General features: G+C 35.9%; 2 protein-coding genes across 4 annotated transcripts in view; one reads left to right on the plus strand and one right to left on the minus strand.

Annotated features, from left to right (window-relative positions):
- Positions 1–13,659, minus strand: part of MRPL13 (mitochondrial ribosomal protein L13) — a 28,778-nt gene extending 15,119 nt beyond the window's left edge. The window contains exons 1-4 of the mRNA XM_080647267.1: positions 13,014–13,659; positions 11,177–11,300; positions 5,724–5,817; positions 3,230–3,290 (exon numbers count right to left, since the gene is read on the minus strand). Coding sequence (XP_080503393.1) covers positions 3,230–3,290; positions 5,724–5,817; positions 11,177–11,300; positions 13,014–13,040 — 306 coding nt within the window. The 5' untranslated portion in view covers positions 13,041–13,659. The remainder of the gene's footprint in view (positions 1–3,229; positions 3,291–5,723; positions 5,818–11,176; positions 11,301–13,013) is intronic.
- The window catches only part of MTBP (MDM2 binding protein), a 100,448-nt gene continuing 91,502 nt past the window's right edge, over positions 13,358–22,303 (plus strand). For all 3 annotated transcript variants that reach the window (XM_080647265.1, XM_080647263.1, XM_080647264.1), the window contains exons 1-7: positions 13,358–13,535; positions 14,598–14,678; positions 16,177–16,250; positions 16,348–16,499; positions 18,804–18,862; positions 20,843–20,987; positions 21,960–22,077. In XM_080647265.1, the coding sequence (XP_080503391.1) occupies positions 13,418–13,535; positions 14,598–14,678; positions 16,177–16,250; positions 16,348–16,499; positions 18,804–18,862; positions 20,843–20,987; positions 21,960–22,077 (747 nt within the window). In that variant the 5' untranslated portion in view covers positions 13,358–13,417. The remainder of the gene's footprint in view (positions 13,536–14,597; positions 14,679–16,176; positions 16,251–16,347; positions 16,500–18,803; positions 18,863–20,842; positions 20,988–21,959; positions 22,078–22,303) is intronic.

Here is a 22,303-nt window from a genome sequence, read left to right on the forward strand (position 1 = left end):
AGACATTTGGAGTGTTATATAGATTTTCATATCTGTACTCACATTTCAAGGATATAATTTCACATGCATTACAGCTAAATGTCTTAAAAACAATTCATGTGAGAACAGGGTTTCACTACAAAAGGATTTTCTATTCCTTCTATTTTCTCATCAAAACTTTTCTACACATAAAAGCTAATGACATCTTATAAATATTCTCCCATCTATTTCCTAGCTTAGTTCTGTTAGTACTTTATGTTCTGGAGACTTTATTTAAATATTGACATATTGTTAAAATTAAGTAATAGAAAATTCAGTTCCTCAGCCACACAGCCATTTTCTAAGTGGTCAGGTGCCACCTGTGGCTAATGGTGACCATCTTTGACAGTGCAGACACACAACTTTCTGTCAAGGTAGAGAGAGACTTTTACTGGACAGCACTGATCTAGAAATTAGCCTTTAAAATGTTTAATGTTTTAAAAAGTCTTCTGTAGAAACTGACAATGTTAGAATTATTCAGCAACTTTTCTGGATAAGCAAGTCAGCAAGTCACTATATCCTCAGAAAATCATCCCTTTAGCAATTTTACTCTATTAGTAAGATTACATGGCAGTTGGCTTCCATGTTCTTAAACAATTTAGTTGTACTTACTTGAATTAACAAGTTGGTATTTTAAAAATTTACTCTATTAAAAAATGCAAACATGACAGTCTAATTAGAAAAAGCTAGAAAATGTGAAAAGGTTATAAGCTGAGAGGAGAAAAAGATAGATACACAAACATAAATATCCCCAAAATAAATAGGACGCAACATGCACATACAATCAAGTAATTCTAGCTGAAGAGACTTAAGCAAATGCTTTAAGGCAGTGGTTGGCAAACCCAGTCAACAGAGCCAAATATCAACAGTACGACGATTGAAATTTCTTTTGAGAGCCAAATTTTTTAAACTTAAACTTTTTTTAACGCCACTTCTTCAAAATAGACTCACCCAGGCCGTGGTATTTTGTGGAAGAGCCACACTCAAGGGGCCAAAGAGCCGCATGTGGCTCGCGAGCCGTGGTTTGCCGACCACTGTTTTAAGGAATTCAGAAAGTGAAAAAGATAAAATAAGGTGAGGTTAATAAACATCACTTTCCTCAGATAACTGGTAATCCAGGGCATGTGCCATTTAATTCACACAAAATAACTTTATTAACTAATTATAGGAGGTGGAGAAACATAAGAAAGGAACCATGTTAGAAGAAAAATGTAAGGATACAAAAGCTCTTACAGAAACTAAAATATATGACAGCGGGGTAAAGGATAGAGGGGAAGGGCTGAATCAATATATTTATTTGAGTTTAGAATAATCTAAGTGATTTTAAAATGCTTTGAAATATTTAATAACCTAGTAATAACTATTAAATATATTAATTATGTATTTTATAAATACTACTCCATGAATATCAGAAGAATGCACTACAAAACACATTCTCTTACAAGCCACATACACTAAGTACTGACTCACAAATTGTCTGCTGGGAGACACTCACTGCTCCAGACAGACAGGTAGTGGAAGTAAAATCATTGACTTCTTCCTTAATATGCCAACACAGAGTCAAAATTAGGACTTTAAAAAAAATTAAGATCTTTTAATGAGGTGATAATTCAAATGGATTTAACTCTGAAATAGTTTCCAAGCCTCCATCCAACATTTTGTAATACATTTCATTCTTTGTTTATATAAAAAAAAATGAAATTACTATGTTACCCAATGCCAAATTCTTAACATCAAAAAGATGATTTATACTGCCTCCTAGTGTACAGTGAGGATATCTGATTAATATATAAACTTTAATTTTAAAAACATTTTAATATTAAAACTATAAATTGTGTAAGGGTTATGGTGTACTATCAAAGTTTAAAAACAAATAGTAAAGTTTCCTTTAAGAAGGAAATTGAACCCAGAAGGAAGGCTGAGTTACATGAAGGGATTGTAAGTAAAGAAAATCATAAAAAAATAATAACTGTATAAAATAATAACAAGAATGTTGAATTGAAAGGGTTTTAAAAAATCTAGACTTTGTGTGGTTGGCACACAATGCAATGTACAGATCTTGTATCGGAGAAATGACAGTTGAAACCTTTATGATCATATTAACCAATGTCACCCTAATAAATTTAATTTAAAAAAATCTTAAGGATAGGGAAAACATTGATTGTGAAGGAAAGTGGGTATTAAAAACCTTCTAAGGGCCTCCTTGATTTGATTTGAAAGAAAGTAAATATATTGATTAATCTTAGACTTCTAATAAACTCTACCAATCCAAAAGAAGGTAAGAAAATGAGGAAAAATAAAATAAAATATAGCACAGTAAAATTTAAAGTAAAACTGTAAAATGTTATATAAGGCTAATACTATCAAATGAAGGTTTATATTAGAGCAGTGGTCAGCAAACTGCGGCTCGCGAGCCACATGTGGCTCTTTGGCCCCTTGAGTGTGGCTCTTCCACAAAATACTACAGCCTGGGCGAGTCTATTTTAAAGAAGTGGCGTTAGAAGAAGTTTAAGTTTTAAAAATTTGGCTCTCAAAAGGAATTCCAATCGTTGTACTGTTGATATTTGGCTCTGTTGACTAATGAGTTTGCCGACCATGTACTAGAGCTACATTAATATTTAAAAAAGTAGACCTCAGGTTAAAAAGCATTATTGGAGATAAAGAGGGACAGTGCATACACCCTCATCAATTATTTAGGAAGATTATAATTCCAAACTTAAATTTATCTAATGCTAAATCTTCAAAACATGCAAAGCAAAAACTGATAGAACTACAAGAAAAAAATTAACAAATCTACAAGCGAAATTTTAATATAGCTCTTTCAGATAATCAATAAATCAAGTGAACAAAAAATGTCAGTAAGAATATAAGATTAGAACAATATAGTTAACATGTTTGCTGTAATGGATAAACATATAGTGTATATACCTATCGACCCAAGACATTTTCAGCAAACATATATTTTAGGTGATCCTGCAGGTGTCAAGAAATTTTTTAAAAAGCATAAAAATTCCTTGACTAAATGCAAAACATACAAAACAGTAATGTTAAAATATATAGAACTCAATGATAATAATATTTACCAAAGCTTGTGTGGTAGAGTTAACATGAAGAATTTATAGTCTTGAATGCTAGCTACATTAGAAGAGGAAAAACCAATGTCTGCTTTTCCACAGAAAAAAATAAAAATAAAAAAATCCAACAGACTTACTGCCACTGGATCCTTTTGGTGAAGTTGTGCAGCTGTTACTTGTGTGAATCCACCTGGGTAGCTATTAAAAGAGGCAAAGATGTTAAAGTTGGAAGTAGGCTATGGTATAGTATTCTTGAATATTCTTTTATAATATAAAACTATTTTTATTATGAAATTATACTTGCTTCTGGAAACTATACTATTCATTAATGTCTTAAAAATTAAGTAGTAGCCTATGCTATATGAAATACTATTCTTTTATGTGGGAAACAATCATTATTTCACAAAAAATTCCACATCTTGGAAAATTTCTTGGCATGACTACTTATATTTTTATTGGTATTTAGTTATTCATCATTCACTCATTAGCTCGCTCGCTCACTCACTCATTCATTTATCCTGGGGTAGTTTATCGCTGTTTGAATTAAGAAAGAAAAAGCAATGGTAAAAATTCCCTGCCAAATTAGACTAAACGTCTGCATAAGCTAGTGGTCAAGTTTGGGGAAAACAATGGTAGACCATCTGGTTCTGAAATAAAGTTCAAACTCTAAAGAGGCCATGATCCTATTTCCTATTAACTAAGAGTTATATGTTGCCCCTAAGTAATAAAATATTTCATTGTGTTCAGATAAAAAAATATATAAAATGTGTAAATTGGAAATTAAAAATGTGTTTATTTGGGATATTAGTAGCTCCGTCACTTGAACACCACAGATTAAAGTCTGGAATCTAGATTTCCTATTGGCTACCTATTATTAGGCAACTCATTTTACCTCTTTATATGAGTTTACTCATATAAGAACAATGATAATGTCTGCCCCTGCTACATTTCAAGATTTTTATGAGTCAACTGAGAAAATGTTTCTGAAAATGCTTAAATTTAAAATAAAAACAATATTAAGATGTAAGGTTTTATTACAATGGATGAATGAATAAAGCCTAAATGATTTTCAAGGAAGGAAAAAAAAAGCAGAATCAGTGAACTCTGCAAGAAAAGTTTAAGATGAACCTAAATGTGTTTCCTTTCATAAGTTTCTTCTCAACAAGTTAAAAACATTTTTAAGATGACTTAAAGAAGCACCTTTTAGGAATAAATTTAAGAAAGCATATTTATAAGTTTGCTGAGAAAGATAATTTTCAAGTTGAAATTCACTTATTTCAGAATGGAATTTCAGATTCAGAAAAAGAAATACCTGTCTAGACTTCTATTTTTGTATTCTTTCTCTCCAGGGGGGAAAAATACTTTACACCTTCTACACTAAAGATTATCTATTTTTAACACTAGGATGGCAACTTCTAAACCATAATCCCATTTATATTATATTTCAGAAGTTTGGACTTTATAATGAAAATTCTGAGGAGGGGAACAACTTGAGTAATGCAATACTCAGTTGGCTTGTTTTCCAGCTCTTTATAAAAGTCAAAATTTTAATTTCAAAAACAGAGCAATGATTAAGTAGGGTAAATTATATTGGGCACTACTACACAGTGACTGAAAATAACACTTACATTAAGTAAAAAAAGATATAAACATATATATTAAAATGTTGAGTTAATGGATGAAGATAATTTTTAGTTCCTTCTCTAAACTTCTCTGTATTTTCTAACATTAGCATGCATTAAAACTTTTACAACTAGAAAGATAAATGCTGAATACATAATTGCAATAAAATATTAGGAGCATAATAAAAATACTATGTCCAAAGTGTAAGTCAAGAGTCAACAGAAACAGAGAAACAAAAAACAATGATTCTATCTAGAAAAGAGTGACAAAGATACAGTGGGGATATTTGAAGGGAAGCCATATAAAGAACCGGAAGGAACCACAGATGTTTAAAGACCAAGGAAAAGATAAACCAGTGGGCACCTGCTGATGATGGTCTCAAAATTATCTGAAGAATGTTATGTGGAAGAGATACAATTATTTCATTTTATCCCAAAGAGAAGAAATAAAACTAATGTGAAAGCAGGAGAAAAACAGATTATGACTCAATAGCATAAAGATCTTACTGAAATTTATAGCACTTCAAAGGTGTAATGAATGGGCTGTCTTATGAGCTATGAGACTGGTATTATTCAAACATAGGCAGAGACACCTATAACTTGAAAGGTATGTTGTGGAGACTTTAGGTATCTTCCAAACTTGGGATTTTGCTCGCCACTAAAACATCTTAAGTACTTTCAGATGTTCAGGATGGTTCTGGAAACAGCAGATGAATTATAGGAGCAGAAAGAAAGAAGTGAGAATATTGGCTAAAAAATGAGAATAATCTTGACTGGAAAAGTTCATGTGAAAAGTTTCAAGGAAAAACAAATTCTGTTAGTAATAACTCTGATTTGGTCCAGGTTTGTATTTTTTTGATTGAGTAAATTATATATTACCATGAGTAAAATTAGTATTTTTTCAAATGCCAAATTTTGAAAAGACATTTTTCTTTTACATAAGATCAATGGTGTTATTAAGGTAATACATTTCAACTGCCTATCTTCTGTGAAAATGGCATCGTCTTACCCAGTATGTGAAGAGTATACTTTTTGTTCCCATTTGTTTCCAGAAAATGCTATGTGCCTTGTGTTGATTATGACAACATGGTCACCACAGTCACCTAGATGTAAAAAGAAAAAAAGAAAAGATTTTTATCTGAAAAATCTTTAAGCAAAAGTGACCTTGGTTATTTATAAAGCTTACCAACATCTAAACAACACATTAAAAATATAAAGGAAGTCACAGTGCAACATCAACATCCTTGAATGGATTTCTGTTACTGCCTTATACAACATCTAAGTATAGAAAGAGTTGGCTAACCATTTGGAAAATCTCAACACTGGAAGGTGAAAGAAAATTTAATAAAGATGCCAATATAAACAATACATCTTTAAAGGCAAATTATTGTCATTTCTATTATATCTTTCTATTAATAATTTCACTTCACTAAAAATGTATTTGTATTTAATACTTTCAAATGTCTAGTATAAATTTTTCCTTAAAAACAGAAGAGAAAATGAAAACAATATGCATGTAGTTATAAAAAGCATATGTTTTGCCAATAGGTAAATTGAAAACAAATGTAAAACATCACAATATATTCTCCTTCTCAAATGTAGAGAAGAGAGTACTAGGATCTTATGCTTAACTCCCTAACCCAATATTTTTTCCAACCATATTTAACTAGTTAAATTTAAACGGTCACTCTCAACTCTGACTACATTCATATTAGACAGGATGGGATGACCTGAAAATTTAAATATATGTATTAGACTAATTTTCCAGTGAAAAGTACCCCTAAGTTTGGCTGTTCATCTAAAAAAACAAACAAACAAAAAAACCCCTAAAAAACACACAAACGTTAATAAGTAAATTTTCACGAGTTACTATATGTGACAAGATCAAGTAATTGGAAACATTTATTAAGTGCTTATTCTACTAATAGAAAAAATAAACTTCAAAAGATTTTAGAAGCTTATTTAAGAAAAACACCAATGAAAAAATAAAAAGTATAAATAAGCATCATATATGAAAACTAAAGATTACATTATGTGATTCTATACAGAACTTAGACTTTGAATGAAAGAATTTTGAGAGAAGTTCATAGTCTATACAGGACAAGGGTAAAGGGAAGAGGATAAAGAAGATGAGCTTTCTTCACTAGACTGAAAGGGAATCCAGAGGTGTGAAGGGAAAACCTGGGAAGCTTGCTGTTAGTGTGCTGAAAAGGATAGTTTGATAGCATTTGGTGACTAAAGTTCCTAAAGTGACACATGGTAGGTTACTAAGGCAGTTGGGGGCAAATGAACCAAAATAACAAAGAGGGTGACAAGATATCTATATAGTTTCAAAGAATGTTGAAATACCTTAGCTTTCCGTCAGACATTTACAGTTGAAGAAGTTAAGGCCCATTAAGATTCAGTGATTTGCCAAAAGCTCACACACCAAATTACTTAAACCCTGTTCAGGCTCTTTCCATGACACCTATTTAGAGGGAAGATGGAATCTTTAAACTTCCCATTGAAGCTGAATTTATTTGAAAAATTAGATGGCAAAATTAAAATAATACAATAATTAACATTTAAAATAGATTGACACTTAACTAAATAGCAAGAGAAAAATGGGCAAACTGGGTTACTTTAAGAAGAGCATCATAAATTGTTTTTTTCCTAACAAGTCCTTAAAAGATTTAAAGAAATAGAAAATAGAACCAGAGACACTGAAGCATGCAACAGACTGTCATATTTCAGACAGAAAATTGAATGTCACTTTTCAAATAAACATTTTGCAGTGATTATGAGCAAATAATGCATGCTTAATAAATACTGGTTAAGCCAATAAAAGTTAGAAATAAACTAAATACACAACATATTTATAAATTGAAAACTGTTTTAAGTTTTGATTTTAGTGACATCTTGTGGACAGGACAAGTTTTGCTGATGTAAATTATATATTAAATTTAGTGTGAAACAAAACTACAATTCAACCTTTAAAATGTAAATTTCTAATTTCATAAAAAAGTGATTCTCCTAGAAAGGGATCCGACAAGCAACCAGGAAAGTTCTGGTGTTCCAGCAGAATGATTACTCATCTGTGTGTAAGGAACACTTCTGTAATAATGGCCTGCTTTTTAGGAAGCAGAACCTCCATTTAGTGCCAGGTAAGTGCTATACCTTAAGAAGGAAATTAGGTGACTACTGCTAACTCCCCTTTTCCCCAAATTTTGCATCATTTGCATTTCTACAAGGACAACCTAAGAGATCTTGTTTATCACTTTGTTGATATCACTGCAAAGGAGTCAGAGATAAAGCAAAAACTTCTAACTAGAGCAACTAAAAGAGAAGGGATGCTATTCATTGAGATGGGAAAAAATGGAAGAAACAGGTTGGGCGGGAAGGAGAAAATCATGAAGGAAAACATCTTCAAATGGACTTATTCTATTGCAGATGTCTGTTAGACACAGATTTTTCTGAGTAGAAATGTGGCTATGTGAGTCTGGGATATAGGAAAAGGGTCAAAACTGGAGACATAAATTTGGGAGCCATTAGTATAGAGATTTTACAGGGTGGGTCCAAAGTAGGTTTATAGTTGCTCGTATGAAAATAATACAATAATTTATAAACAATAATAAGAGAATAAACTGGGTTTCATGTATTCACAACTGTAAACCTACTTTTGCCCCACCCTGTATTTAGAGGCATGAGACTGAATGTGATCCCATAGGGAATGTGAAGAGGTTCAAGGACTGGGCTCTGGGACACACCCAATTTGTAGTGGGAGAAAAATGACTGGGAGTTTAGAAAGTTGAGGAGAGCAAAAGGGAACTGGGAAAATGGAATCAATAAGAGGTGAAGAAACAGGAAGAATGGCATCCCGGAAAAACAGTGAAAAATGTGTTTTTAAAAAGTTCTCATCATGAAAAGTAGCCTGGACTCCTCACAAGATCAATGGTAAGAAACAAATGAGAAGGATTATACTAGATTAAAAGACACTAAAATTAAACATAACTAAAGGCAATACATAACCCTGGTTGGACCATAGTTCAAAAAAGTAATAGCTAAAAAAAAAATTCTTGGGATTACTAGGGAGCTTTGAAACTGCACTGGATATTAAACTGCATAATTAAATTATTTGCTTATAACAGCATTTTGGTTACACAGGAAAATATATTTTTACTTAGGAGACATATGCTAGACAGTGGTCGACGAACTCATTAGTCAACAGAGCCAAATATCAACAGTACAATGATTGAAATTTCTTTTGAGAGACAAATTTTTTAAACTTAAACTTCTTCTAACGCTACTTCTTCAAAATAGACTCGCCCAGGCCGTGGTATTTTGTGGAAGAGCCACACTCAAGGGGCCAAAGAGCTGCAGGTGGCTTGCGAGCCGCAGTTTGCCGACCACTGTGCTAGAGTATGTAGGGAAGATAATAATAACATCTTCAACTTGTTTTCAAATGATTGAGTAAAAGATATATGATAAAATGTTTATAACTATGGAATCCAAGTCAAGGGCATAAAAAAATTCACTGTGCAATACTGAACATTTCTGAAAAAGCTAGAACTTTAATAATAAAAATTAGAAAAAAGTAAAGAGCAAACAACCCAGTAAAAAAAAAAAAAGCAAGAGACATGCACAGATATTTCACAGAGGAGGAACTGATAAAAGGCTAATAAACAAATGAAGAGATAGTTCTATTTGTAATCAGGGAAATGTAAATTAAAACCATTAAGAGAGAGCATTTCACATCTAGTGTTCAAAATTAAAAAGAATGAAAATATTCAGTGTTACTAAAGATGAGGAGAGGACAGGAGAGGACATTGGCATTAAGACTAGCTAGCTTCCCAGGCAGCTTTGAACCCAGAAATTCCTGTTTTACTGAGATGTCAGATAAGCTCTTCCATGTGAGCACCAGGAAAAAGGTACAAGAATATTGATAGCAATGTTGTTTGCAATCACAAAAATAAGTTGGAAACTGAGTGCATGGGTATTGAGTTCATTATCATCAATTTTCTTTAAAATAATACCTATATTAATATAGATAGATACATCTATATCTTTCTCTTTGTATATATATTTCATGCTACAAAAAGATAGATATATCTATATATCTTTCTCTTTGTATATATATTTCATGCTACAAAATAAAAAGATAATTAAAACTGTGATCAACCACAACAACAATGTTGTTGACAGGTCAAGCAAGATGAGGAATGGCACCTGGATCCAGTAGGTTGGACACTGATGAGCCTAGGTTAAGTGATGTCAATCAAAACTATCTATACAACAAAAACCCAGCGGTTGTTTCGGCGTTACAACCAAACAACCGGTCGCCAGAAGGTGCATGGAGCACCTCTCAGTCCCCCCTCCCCTCTCCCAGCCCCTGAGCCGCTCGCCATGAGGGGGGGTGGTGGGGTGGGACTGGGGCCTATTGAGAGGCGGCAGCCAGGAGGCAGTTTCACGGAGCAGTTGTGGGGCGGAGGAGTTTCACAGAGCAGTGGTAGGGTGGGGGGAGCCTCGTGGAGCAGTCGAGGGGCAAGGGGAATTTCGTGCAGCAGTAGCGGGGCAGGGGGAACCTCACTGAGCAGTCAAGGGGCAGTGGCCATGAGCATCACGGAGTGTCCCGGGGCAGGGAGCTTCACGTAGCATCACAGGGCGGCAGAGGCCATGCAACGGAGGCCAGGCGAGGCCTAGGGACCCTACTTGTGCACTATTTTGTGCACTTAGCCTCTAGTCTATAATAAGCAGAAGTCTTTTAGTATGAAAGCAACTTGTTTTGTTTTGGAAAAAGGATACAGAAAAGCGAATTTATTAATTTAAAATAGCAAAAAGTAAACTTTCCATGCCTAGCTACATATCTTTCTGGAGGAAAAGGTTTTTAGAAGAGAGGGCAAGCTTATTTGCTCATTTTTAAAACCTGTACATTCAAACGTATATTGCTGCATGAAGAAACATGGATAGAAATTAACATATAATTTATAGTCCAAATCAGGATATTTCTGAGTGTGAAAGAGAGGGCCACTGATAATTTTCCTGGGCAATGGTATAAACTGGGGTTGTCCCAGGCCCATGGTCGGCAAACTGCGGCTTGCGAGCTACATGCGGCTCTTTGGCCCCTTGAGTGTGGCTCTTCGACAAAATACCATGGCCTGGGCGAGTCTATTTTGAAGAAGTGGTGTTAGGAGAAGTTTAAGTTTAAAAAATTTGGCTCTCAAAAGAAATTTCAATCTTGTATTGTTGGTATTTGGCTCTGTTGACTAATGAGTTTGCCGACCACTGTCCCAGGCAAACTGGTCTGTATGGTTTTCCTATGAATAAGCCAGATTCATTTTAGTGCTCCAGCAGGTTTTTAGCAAGAACGAAATAAATGATCACCAGGAAAAAAAGAGGTCCTTAAAAGCAGCCCACTCAAACTACTTCAAGATTCTATTCTGGCATGTAAATTGTGATTAATTTACAGGTCTAAATGATACTCACTCAGTTGATGATACACAGGTTTATGCAATCCTTGAAGTTTAATTGATGCCACAGCAGCAAGTTTGCCAGGGGGCTGCATTTTCCCATCTAAGAGATACCAAACTCGAGCAAAAGTGGCCCATTGCTTGGAAAAACAGAAGAGGAAACAAATAAAATTCTAATTGAAATAGAAATAATTATTATATATCATCAAAGAATAATACGATATGAAATAATGAGTCCGTGCTTTACCTCAAATTCATAAAGAAGGGAAGGAAATCAATGGGGGTACAGATGAAATTACATTGGCTATGAGTTTTCTGATAGTGGGTGACATCTATTTTTATATATGATTGCAATTTTTCATAATAAATTTTTTTAAAGCAACTCCTGACCTCACTTCTCCAACAGCAACTGCCTCATTTCTTTCCTTTCCTTTTTCTTTATTACAATTTGTCTCTCCACATTCTCTTTTCAACCTACTCCAATGGCCTTTGTTCTCCCACACCTATCACTATCCCTCAACTGCCTGCCAAAGTTACCATGACCTTCATGCTCCTAAATCCATAGGTCAATTCTAAGTCCTCCATACAGTTGTTCATTTCCCTCTCCTGGGTATTCTTTCTTCACTTGGCTTCCAGGACACCACCGGGTGGTGTTCCCCCCTCCCCCCACTCTGCTGGTTGTCCTGGTATCCCTTGCCTCTGAAATGTTGAAATGTCCCAGAACTCAGCTATAGGCCCTCCTCTCTTCTCTATACTCACTTCCTCAAAGACTTCATCCAGACCTATACCTTTAAATGCCACATGTATGCTGGTAACTCCCAAATTCACATCTCTAGCCTGGACCTCTTCCCTGAACTCTACACTGGGATCCAGGTGCCCTCTTAACATCTGCACTTCAGTGCTGCTTAAACCACGAGTAGCAAAAGACTAGTTAATCCCCCAATCCAATATCCACCAATTCAGAAAAAACTTTGATAAAAAATTAAAATGCTGCCACAATGCCAAACTATTATACAAGTTTTAAAACGTTTGATTTTAATTCTTGTATTTACCTAATCAGGGACAGGTAACAGTTACCTGTCCCAGGAAGGAATCACACTTGGAGCAGAACTGGGCTCAGAGGCATCTTACACTGAAACACAAAACCGAACTGCCCTTCCAACTGAATCCTGCTTCCGTCTTAGCCTTCCCCATCTCAACTGATGGCACACCCTTCTGGCAGTTGAAACAAAAAAACCTTGGAGTAATCCTTGCTTCTTCTTTTGCTACCCTCCCACATGCAATCTTTATGGAAATCCTATTGGCGCCACCCTCAAATAGAACCTGACCATTTTTCAACACCACACGGTTACTGCCTTGGTTTGTGCCACCATCATGGCTAGCCTGGATCACAGCAACAACCTCCAAAGCGATTCTTGGCTTCTATCCACCACCAATCCCCACCTCTAAACAGTCTATTTTCAACTCAGCAAGCCAGAGTGCTCCCTTTCACCTGCGATCATGTTACACCTTGGCGTTAAGTTCTCATTTTACTCAGAAACAAATTCTGACAGTGATCTACAATGCCCGGCCCACGTGATCCATCTTATTACTTCTCTGACCTTCTCTCCTAAAACTCTTTCCGGGAACAAAAGACATGGAAAGGGCTGCTTGCAAAGAGGAGGGAACGAATACAGAGAGAACAAGAGCAAGTAGGGGCCAGGGCCACGACCCTCTTATTTGTGCTTCCCAGAGGTACCCCCTGGTCCAAGGACTCGGCTTCCTGCCCATTCAGCTTCACTAAGCCAGCTGGAGCCACTGACCGCCTCCTGCCAGTGTGATGAATCCCATCAAGCCACAGAGTTCGAGCTCACCTGGGGCGCCCTGGAGAAACTCGACATGTTACCCGACTCGCAGGGCCGTCCGTCCTCCGGTCTCCGGAGTCCGAGGCAGTCAGCGGCATCACTGGTCCGGCGGGAAACGCATCCATCCAAGCAGGACAGTTCCTAGGCCGGCCAGCACTTGGCCGCTTCTCCGCTTTTCCCGGGTCCCCTCAGATCTTCCCACGACCGCTGTTTCGTTAAGAAGGAGGAAATAATGCGGCTCTCTCTAGAATAGCTCCAGAAATTCACTCCTTGCTAGAAAAGCTGCAGAAAACCAACGGCGAGCACACAATTTCCAGCCGACCTCAGTAGGAGGGAGCCGGAAGTGCGTCAGCGGCGCGCGGCTGTTTTGATGTGGGATCGGAGCGGGGAAACCCGGGCTCAGCTGGGGAGAGATGGATCGGTACCTGCTCCTGGTCATCTGGGGACAAGGAAAAGTCCCCTCGGCGGTGGGTGGGGAGCCGGAGCGCCCGCCAGGGCCGTCGTCCTCTGAGGGTCCCGAGAAGCAGCCAGGTGAGTGCTGGGCTGAGAAAGGGCGGGAACGGCTTTCGCGGGCCGAGAAGAGATGTGAGTTTGTATCAAGTTCGCTGGGGAGGGAACGATGGAGTTGTCCCGGGCAGCTGTGACCCTGTCGGGGATCGAACTGATGAGGGCCGAAATGTTTCATTATCTTCCTGGAAAATTAGGGACAACTTGGTGGATGCAAGGTTTTGGCGCCCAGAAGTTCTTGGCAACAGTACAAATTTAATTGAGTAAAAATTCTCTGTGCTTTCATGGAATTTCTGCTTTTTGGAAATATTTGCATTCCATAGGTATATATCTGTCTCGTGTGTTGCAAATGCAGGTAATACAGAAAAGAACACGATGGAAAAGACTCTTAGTCTCTTAGAGTTTACATCCTAATGGGAGGAGACACCCAACACATAAGTAAAAAACAAACAAACAAACACCCCACAAATCATAACTTTAAAACATATTTAACTGTTTGAGAAGGCACTGCTTTTTCATGCTCTTGTCTAGACTCGGTATTGCACTTATTATTTGTTTTGATCAAGCAGGCATTTTGAGGAGGAAGTGTATGTGGTTGTGTATAGGGTGCTGTGACAGGGTTTCCTTTTCAGCATACTTTTTCTTTGGGGGGAATTTTGGGTATGTTACCTGGCTAGTGTGTACAAACCGGGAGAGTTCCCTATTTTCTCCGCTTGCTTTAGATATATTATAACAAAACTTGGAACAGAGCATATTTCTTTTATGTTCAACATGTTGTTCTTGAGAGTCTCTTATGGTGAAATTAGAATAGGCCTAGATTATGTAACTCTTTTTTTTTAAAATATATTTTATTGATATTTCACAGAGAGGAAGGGAGAGGGATAGAGAGCTAGAAACATTGATCAGCTGTCTCCTGCACACCCCCCACTGGGGATGTGCCCGCAACCAAGGTACATGCCCTTGACCGGAATCGAACCCGGGACCTTTCAGTCTGCAGGCCGACGCTCTATCCACTGAGCCAAACTGGTTTCGGCTAGATTATGTAACTCTTGAGCCTATTGAGTTAGTCTGTCATTTCCTTTTCAGACTTGACAGCAGCAAATGTTTATCACCTTCTGAAAAGAAGCATTTGTGCTTCAATTAATCCAGAAGATAGTACTTTTCCTGGTAAGTACAGCATGAATCCCTCTTTCTCTGGCCCAGCACTTACTGGTGTTGGAAATAAACTTGTTTTCTTTTTTCAATCACAGTAGCTATTTTTAGAATCCATTTACTAGTACATTACACTTGCATATCACTTCAACTCTATCACTTTTCTTTTTGCTGTGCTTTTGTCTTTTTTTTTTCCTTTTGTCAATTCCCTCTTCCTAGCATCTATTTTGTAAAATATCAAGTGGATTTATCACAGGAAGACAGAAGGCAACATAATTACATCTTTAGCCATCTATGTGCAAACTGAATATAGTTGGTAATAGGCACTTAGCATCTTTCCTAGCTTGCATGAATTAAGCCTCAGTTACTACATTTCTTCTTCTCTCTCCATTGAATCTAATTTCTATGCAGAGCTCTAAGTTCATGCTTTTCTTACACTCACCCTAGGGAGAACCTTAATTTCATATCCACTTGTAATATTCCAGCTCCAAGGAGAGCATCCTCCTTGTCTTAGGTTATAGTTACTTTTTATTCCCTTTCTAGCCAGACCTTCATGGTCTTTGAAGAGAGAATTGTTTTCACTAAATGTCTTGCACAGTTGTGTGTGAATCAATAGGAATACAGTGGGGTTTTTTCAACATCTTTATGGTAGATTTTATTGTTTCAAATGATGATTAATAATACAGGTTTTGGCCCTGGCTGGTTTGGCTTAGTGGATAGAGCGTCGGTCTGTGGACTGAGAGGTCCTGGGTTTGATTCCGGTTAAGGGCGGATCCCCAGTTGGGGTGTGCAGGAGGCAGCCAGTCGGTGATTCTCTCTCTATTTTTTAAAAAAATATATTTTATTGATATTTTACAGAGAGGAAGGGAGAGGGATAGAGAGCTAGAAACATCGGTGAGAGAGAAACATCGACCGGCTGCCTCCTGCACACCTCCCACTGGGGATGTGCCCGCAACCAAGGTACATGCCCTTGACGGGAATCGAACCCGGGACCCTTGAGTCCGCAGGCCGACGCTCTATCCTCTGAGCCAAACCGGTTTCGGCTGATTCTCTCTTATCATTGATGTTTCTATCTCTCTCTCTCTCTCCCTTCCTCTCTGAAATCAATAAAAATATATTTAAAAAAGAAAATCTAAGTGTTTATGGTGGCCCAGCTCATGTGGATCAGTGGTTGAGTGTCACCCTATGAACTGGGAGGTCATGGTTCAATTTACTGCCCAGGTTGCACGCTGGATTCCCAATAACCGATCAATGATTCCCTCTCATCTTTGATGTTTCTATCTGTCTCTTTCTCTCCCCCACTTCTTCTCGGAAATCAATAAAAAAAATATATAAAAAAGTATTCATGGTGAGTGAATATATGTGTATGTGTATAATGCACATTATATATATTACATATATAACTTGGACTACCTATATGTATCAAAATTATATAATTCTCCAAGTATATATACTATAACATCTGCTTAATTGTGGTATGTCTTTCTTCTAATAAGTGTGATTTTTTTTCAAGCCTGTTCAGTTGGCGGTATACTTAGCTCCAAGAAGTGGTTCTTTGCAGTGCAAGCCATATGTGGATTTTATCAGGTAATATAAGTTTAGAAATATAGTCATTAGTGAATGTCTTTATTAATATAAATAATTTCACAAACCCATCATTTAATGCCATCTTTTGATATATTAGTTTTGTAGTTCTGACTGGGAAGAGATACATTTTGGTACAGAAAAAGATGAAATTGAAGACCTTCTACAAACAAATATTGAAGAATGTCTGAGTGCTGTTGAGTGTTTTGAGGAAGAAGATAATAATAGCAGGGAGTCCTTATCCTTGGCTGAGTATGCTTATATGCTTTTTATAATATCTTTAGTTCACATTAGATAGTATTTTAGTGATAGAATGAAGATTAGATATTTTAGCAGCTACAGTAGAGGATTTTAGTTACTTGACACTTTCAACATTTCATTTTGGAAGACATTAGACCAGCCGTGGGCAAACTATGGCCCGCGGGCCGGATCCGGCCCGTTCGGCTGTTCTATCTGGCCCGCGGAGCCGAAAGAGCAGAGGGTTCTCTTGCTCTCCCCTCCGCTCCTTTACTTTGAATTTATATTAGTTCACACAAACACTCCATCCATGCTTTTGTCCCGGCCCTCCGGTCCAGTTTAAGAACCCTTTGTGGCCCTCGAGTCAAAAAGTTTGCCCACCCCTGCATTAGACGATTTGGGCCATTTGAGTAAAATTCTTTAAAATGCAAAAACTGGAGTCAGATAATACTTAGCACTTTAGCTTACATAATTGTAGGAACCATAAAAAGTGATATTTTATTTAATATGCCCGATAATTATATTTTATAATTAATAGAACCTTTCAGGTTAATAACTGGCATTCAAAGCAAACTTATCATTGTTATTTTGCTATTTGAGGCTGAAATATTATTTTTTTCAATTTATATATATCTCCAGTATTTTAAGTACCTTTGAAAATTCATAAAGAGTTTTTGAGGATTGAATAGGTAATTGAGTTCACTTTTAGGTTGTTTTTTTCTTTTAAATTGTACGATATATAAGCTCAGGTGATACAAGTGGTGATAATTTTTTTTCATGAAATATTCTGTCTTGACTCATAATCAATGCCTTTTATTTTAATCTTCCATATTGCATTACCAAAAACCACTTTTATTTACTTTAGTAATCACATATTTCAATAAATTGTTACAGACTTTTAAAAATTCAGTTTTCTATTTTCAGATCACATTTGTTTGTATAGATTAACGAAGGGAGACATTGTAGAATTGTGGAAAGAACATTGAACCAGGGGTTATATAACTAGTGTCTAGTTCAGGAGTCCTCAAACTTTTTAAACAGGCGGCCAGTTCACTGTCCCTTAGACCGTTGGAGGGCCGGACTATAGTTTAAAATAAAAACTATATACAAATTCCTATGCGCAATGCGGGCCCGGGACAAGTCGGCTGCTAAGCAGGACAGGCAGCAGCACCCGGCGGGCCAGATAAATGTCCTCGGCGGGCCGCACGTGGCCTGCGGGCCGTAGTGTGAGAACCCCTTGTGGGCCAGTCACTTAACTTCAGTAGTCCTTTGTTTTCGAATTTGTAAGGCTTTGAGATCCTTTCAAAGGATTATAAGGTATTTTCCAGCCTCAGATCACTTGTAATTCCTTATGTTTTCCACCACTACTACAATATGATAGACAAGTCTAAAAGTAAATATTTCTACTAAATGACCTAATAATTATTTCCACAAGAGGGAGCTTGAGTACTATACATTACCATAGATGCTTAAGTTTTTTAGGAAGTGGTGGGTTTATAATAAAGGATTTAAATAACTTTATAATAAACTATTTTGTGAAAAAAATTCATCATATGGATCAAACTAATTAGTTAATTTAATTATGAGATACTAATTAATAATTTAAATTTAATTAATGACTAATTAATAAGAATTTATACAGTATCTTTTATTAAACACTTAGCAATATCTTACTTTTAAGACTCAAAAAAATGCTTGATCTATTAGTTATGATTTTTATTTAATAAACAAGTATAATTTAGAGAGCTTATCTTTGTTATTGTTTGTTTTTGGGTACTATTGAGAAATTGAACTCAGGATTTGCATCCTGTCTTCCACACCTACTAATTATGTAACTTTAGGAATATTCTTTCAATGGAGGACTACAATCTATATATATAAAAGCCTAAGCAACTGTCCAACCGTCCGACCGGTAGCTATGACGCACACTGACCACCAGGGGGCAGACACTCAATGCAGGAGCTGCCGAGCTGCAGTGACTTGGCAGCTGTGGTTCTTGGGTGACCCATCTGGAACCAGAGAAGAGAGAGCCCAATTCTGGGGTGCGTCACCCAAGAGCTGCCCTCTTGCAATCCAGGACCCCTCGGGGGATGTCGGAGAGCTGGTTTCGGCCTGATCCCCGCAGGCCAGGCAGAGGGACCCCACCTGTGTACCGGGCCTCTAGTAATATTATAGTAGTACATCATGGAATTATGAGGCTCAAATGAGATAGTGCATCTAACATACTTACGAGTATCTAGCACGAAGATGCATTAGTATTTATGATGAGATATAATGTGTATGTGTTTTTGTTTTTTCTAACTTACCCTTTTATTTTAGTCTATATGAAGAATCTGCAGAAAACTTGCATCAATTATCCGACAAACTTCCTGCTCCTGGTAATATTTTATGACTGCTTTCAATAATTTGTATCGTATCTTATACTTCCTGTGAGTGAGTGATAAGTTCAGCTTTTATCCTTGGATTGTCACTTTTATTTTTATTTTTTTTAAAATATATTTTATTGATTTTTTTACAGAGAGAAAGGGAGAGGTAAAGAGAGTTACAAACATCGATGAGAGAGAAACATCAATCAGCTGCCTCCTGCACACCTCCTACTGGGGATGTGCCCTCAATCAATGTCCATGCCCTTGACCAGAATTGAACCTGGGACCTTTCAGTCTGAAGGCTGACGCTCTATCCACTGAGCCAAACCAGTTAGGGCTGGGTTGTCAGTTTTAACTTTGAAATTCAAAATGAAAAATAATTTCTTAATTGAAGTTGATATAAAACATAGTTTACTACTTTAATAAAATACATTCTGGAGACATTAGAGTTCGCTTATTTTTATTTAGTGAGACAAAAATTAGAACTTAGGAAATGAAATACACATCTGTTTCCTTATTTATTTTTTACTGAAAAAGAATCTTTCCACTACATACCAATGTTTTACGGAGTATGTTTTATAGAACACTAGTCCCATACACAACTCCTGGAAGAAGAAGTTCTTTCACCTAGGTAATTTAATAACATTCTTTTATGCTGTGAAGTCACTATACACATCAAATTTAAAGTTGCGCAGTAAGAGAAGCCCCTGATTTAGCATTTTTTTATAGAACCCATTTTTTCTTCCCCATAACAGAAATCATATTTTATGAATACTGCATCATACTAGTTTTAAACTATTTTTGTCTTAAATTCCACTTTCTTTGTGTTAATCAAGTAGCTGGCATCTAAAGCTTGGTATAATTTGCTTCCACAAATAAACTTCAAAGAGCTTTCTTTGAATGTTTTTCTTATTCAAGGTCATTTATTAAGCAGATATTTGTTGTCAATTATATGATATGCATTGTAGTAGGAGCTGAGTATACAGTGATGAGTAAAGCCTATGCATGTACTCTTATATTCAAGATGATATTTTAATGTAAAAGATCCTACATGGAAATAACTGAACACATAGATTAAAAATATATCAATTTTTCTAAGCAAAGTGTGTCAAGTTCAAAATATGTACTGAAATATACAGTGAGACAAAATTGGTTTGGAAAATTATAATACTTTTATTATTAAATTTTTATTTTGCTTCTGTTTCATTTTGATTGTTCTGGTTCTTCAGTAAGTTCATAATTATATAAAATTTAAAGTTTCATGAAGTTATCTTTCTCAGGAACCAGTGATATCAGTATAATTGTGTTTTCTGAGTATTTTTGCTTTTTTTAAACAGTATTTGAACATTACAATTTTATACTAGTTCATTCCCCTTTCTATAACAAAGTTAAGTATAGAAAAATGTGATGAAATTGCACAGGATTGTTTTTTCTCTGTTCATTATGATAGTATTGATGGGAGCAATGTGTGTAATTAACCACTGGTGCATAATTGACAAGTAATTGTGATGTAGTTAATTGTTTTCTGGCACATGATAACTATTTCAAAATAACATGGCTTTGAATCAAATGATGAACATTTAAAAATTTTTAGCTCCTAAAGATGTGTATTGTTTTGAAGAATTTTAGAAATTAAAGATAAAATTCTCCTTTGTCTTCTAGATAAACATAATAGTCAGTCGTTCATGGTACTGTTTTAAGGTAGTTCAGATCTAACATTTTTTTTAAAAAATATATTTTATTGATTTTTTACAGAGAGGAAGGAAGAGGGATAGAGAGTTAGAAACATCGATGAGAGAGAAACATCGATCAGCTGCCTCTTGCACACCTCCTACTGGGGATGTGCCCGCAACCAAGTTACGTGCCCTAGACCGGAATCGAACCTGGGGCCTTTCAGTCCTCAGGCTGACGCTCTATCCACTGAGCCAAACCGGTTTTGGCTCAGATCTAACATTTTAATAAAATTACAAAAATGCCTTTTTCTCTTTCTAGGTAGAGCAATGATAGATATAATACTGTTGCCCTCTGACAAAGATCCTCCTAAATTAAAAGACTGTTTGCTTACTGTTGGAGCATTAAAACATTTAAAAGAATGGTATTCAGCAAAAATTACCATAGCAGGAAATCAATGTGAAATGTAAGTATTTTTGTTCATTTGATTACTGTCTTTGTTGTCTTTTTACAGTTAATATGTTATCCTGTTTTAATAGACTCAGCATTTCAAAAAGTTTTAATGTGACAAGATAGTTTTATATCATACTGTGAATGGAGATTAATTGAAAAGAATCTAGATTTTTCTTATTTTATACTTGTACTTCTGGTATGTTTAAGTTTTTAGTAAATATTATCGATGCAAATGTACATATTTGCATTAATTTTCACAGTGTGCTTTTAAGTAGGCTTGTATTGTCCATTGAGCACCATAATAAATACTATGGATACTTGGATACACTGGATTTATAATGTTATATTTGTTTTTTGTTTTCTGTGCCAATATAGAAATAAATGCATACTGTTGTGTTCTATCACATTTTAGTAAGGATCAATTTCTATTACATTTTGATCATTAAAGAGTATTCAAATTAGGTTTATTAACTTCATGAGGTTTTTTTTCGTTCAACAAGTGTTTACTGAGCACTTACTTTATGCCAAGCACAGCAGTAGATGCTGCTGAGTTCAGAAAGTGAGATTTGATCTTTTTCATTGAAGTGAGGGAGAAACAGGAATGGTAATAGTCATGATAGTCTGTGATAAGTGCATATGGGGACAATTTAGGAGATTAGTTCTCTTTTTTAAGATAAGGAATCGGCGAGTCTGTGGGTTTATACGTCTGATACACTTAAGCCAATACATATTAAGGTAAAGTCTGATTCTTCACCTGTAATATTAAAGGTAATAATTCAATGCCCGGGGATGTTAGGATTAAATGAACATGTGATAGCAACTCACTCAGAGGCTGACTTAATGGGTATTCTATATTTTAAAAAGTAGATAAAAGCAGCAATATGAATTTACATTTTTGCCTGTTAGGTTTGTACTTAACTATAACCATTTAATCTAAGTAAAATATAAAACCCTGTATTTAATTATCATAATCTTTTATTTATAGAAATTGTCAGAAAATTGCAGAATACCTGTCTGCTGATATTGTATCTTTAGAAGATCTTGGAAATGCTGTTGACTCAAAGGAATTATGGAGGGGAAAGATTCAGATATGGGAAAGAAAGGTAAGTGGATTTCTCAGTGATCAGAGTTTGCAAAGCAGTCCATTCAGCTTTATTGATAACATAATTTAAATGAATCTTAGTGAAAATGTATCTTATAAAGATGTTCTAGAATAGCATTGTAAATAGAACTTTCTGTGGTAATGGAAATGTTCTATCTGTGCTTATGCAGTATTCTACTAGCCTCATATTGCTACTGAGCACTTTATATGTGATTATTCAACCCAGG

Source organism: Plecotus auritus (assembly GCF_963455305.1).
Source record: "Plecotus auritus genome assembly, chromosome: 11".
In the NCBI taxonomy this organism is placed as follows: Eukaryota; Metazoa; Chordata; class Mammalia; order Chiroptera; family Vespertilionidae; genus Plecotus; species Plecotus auritus.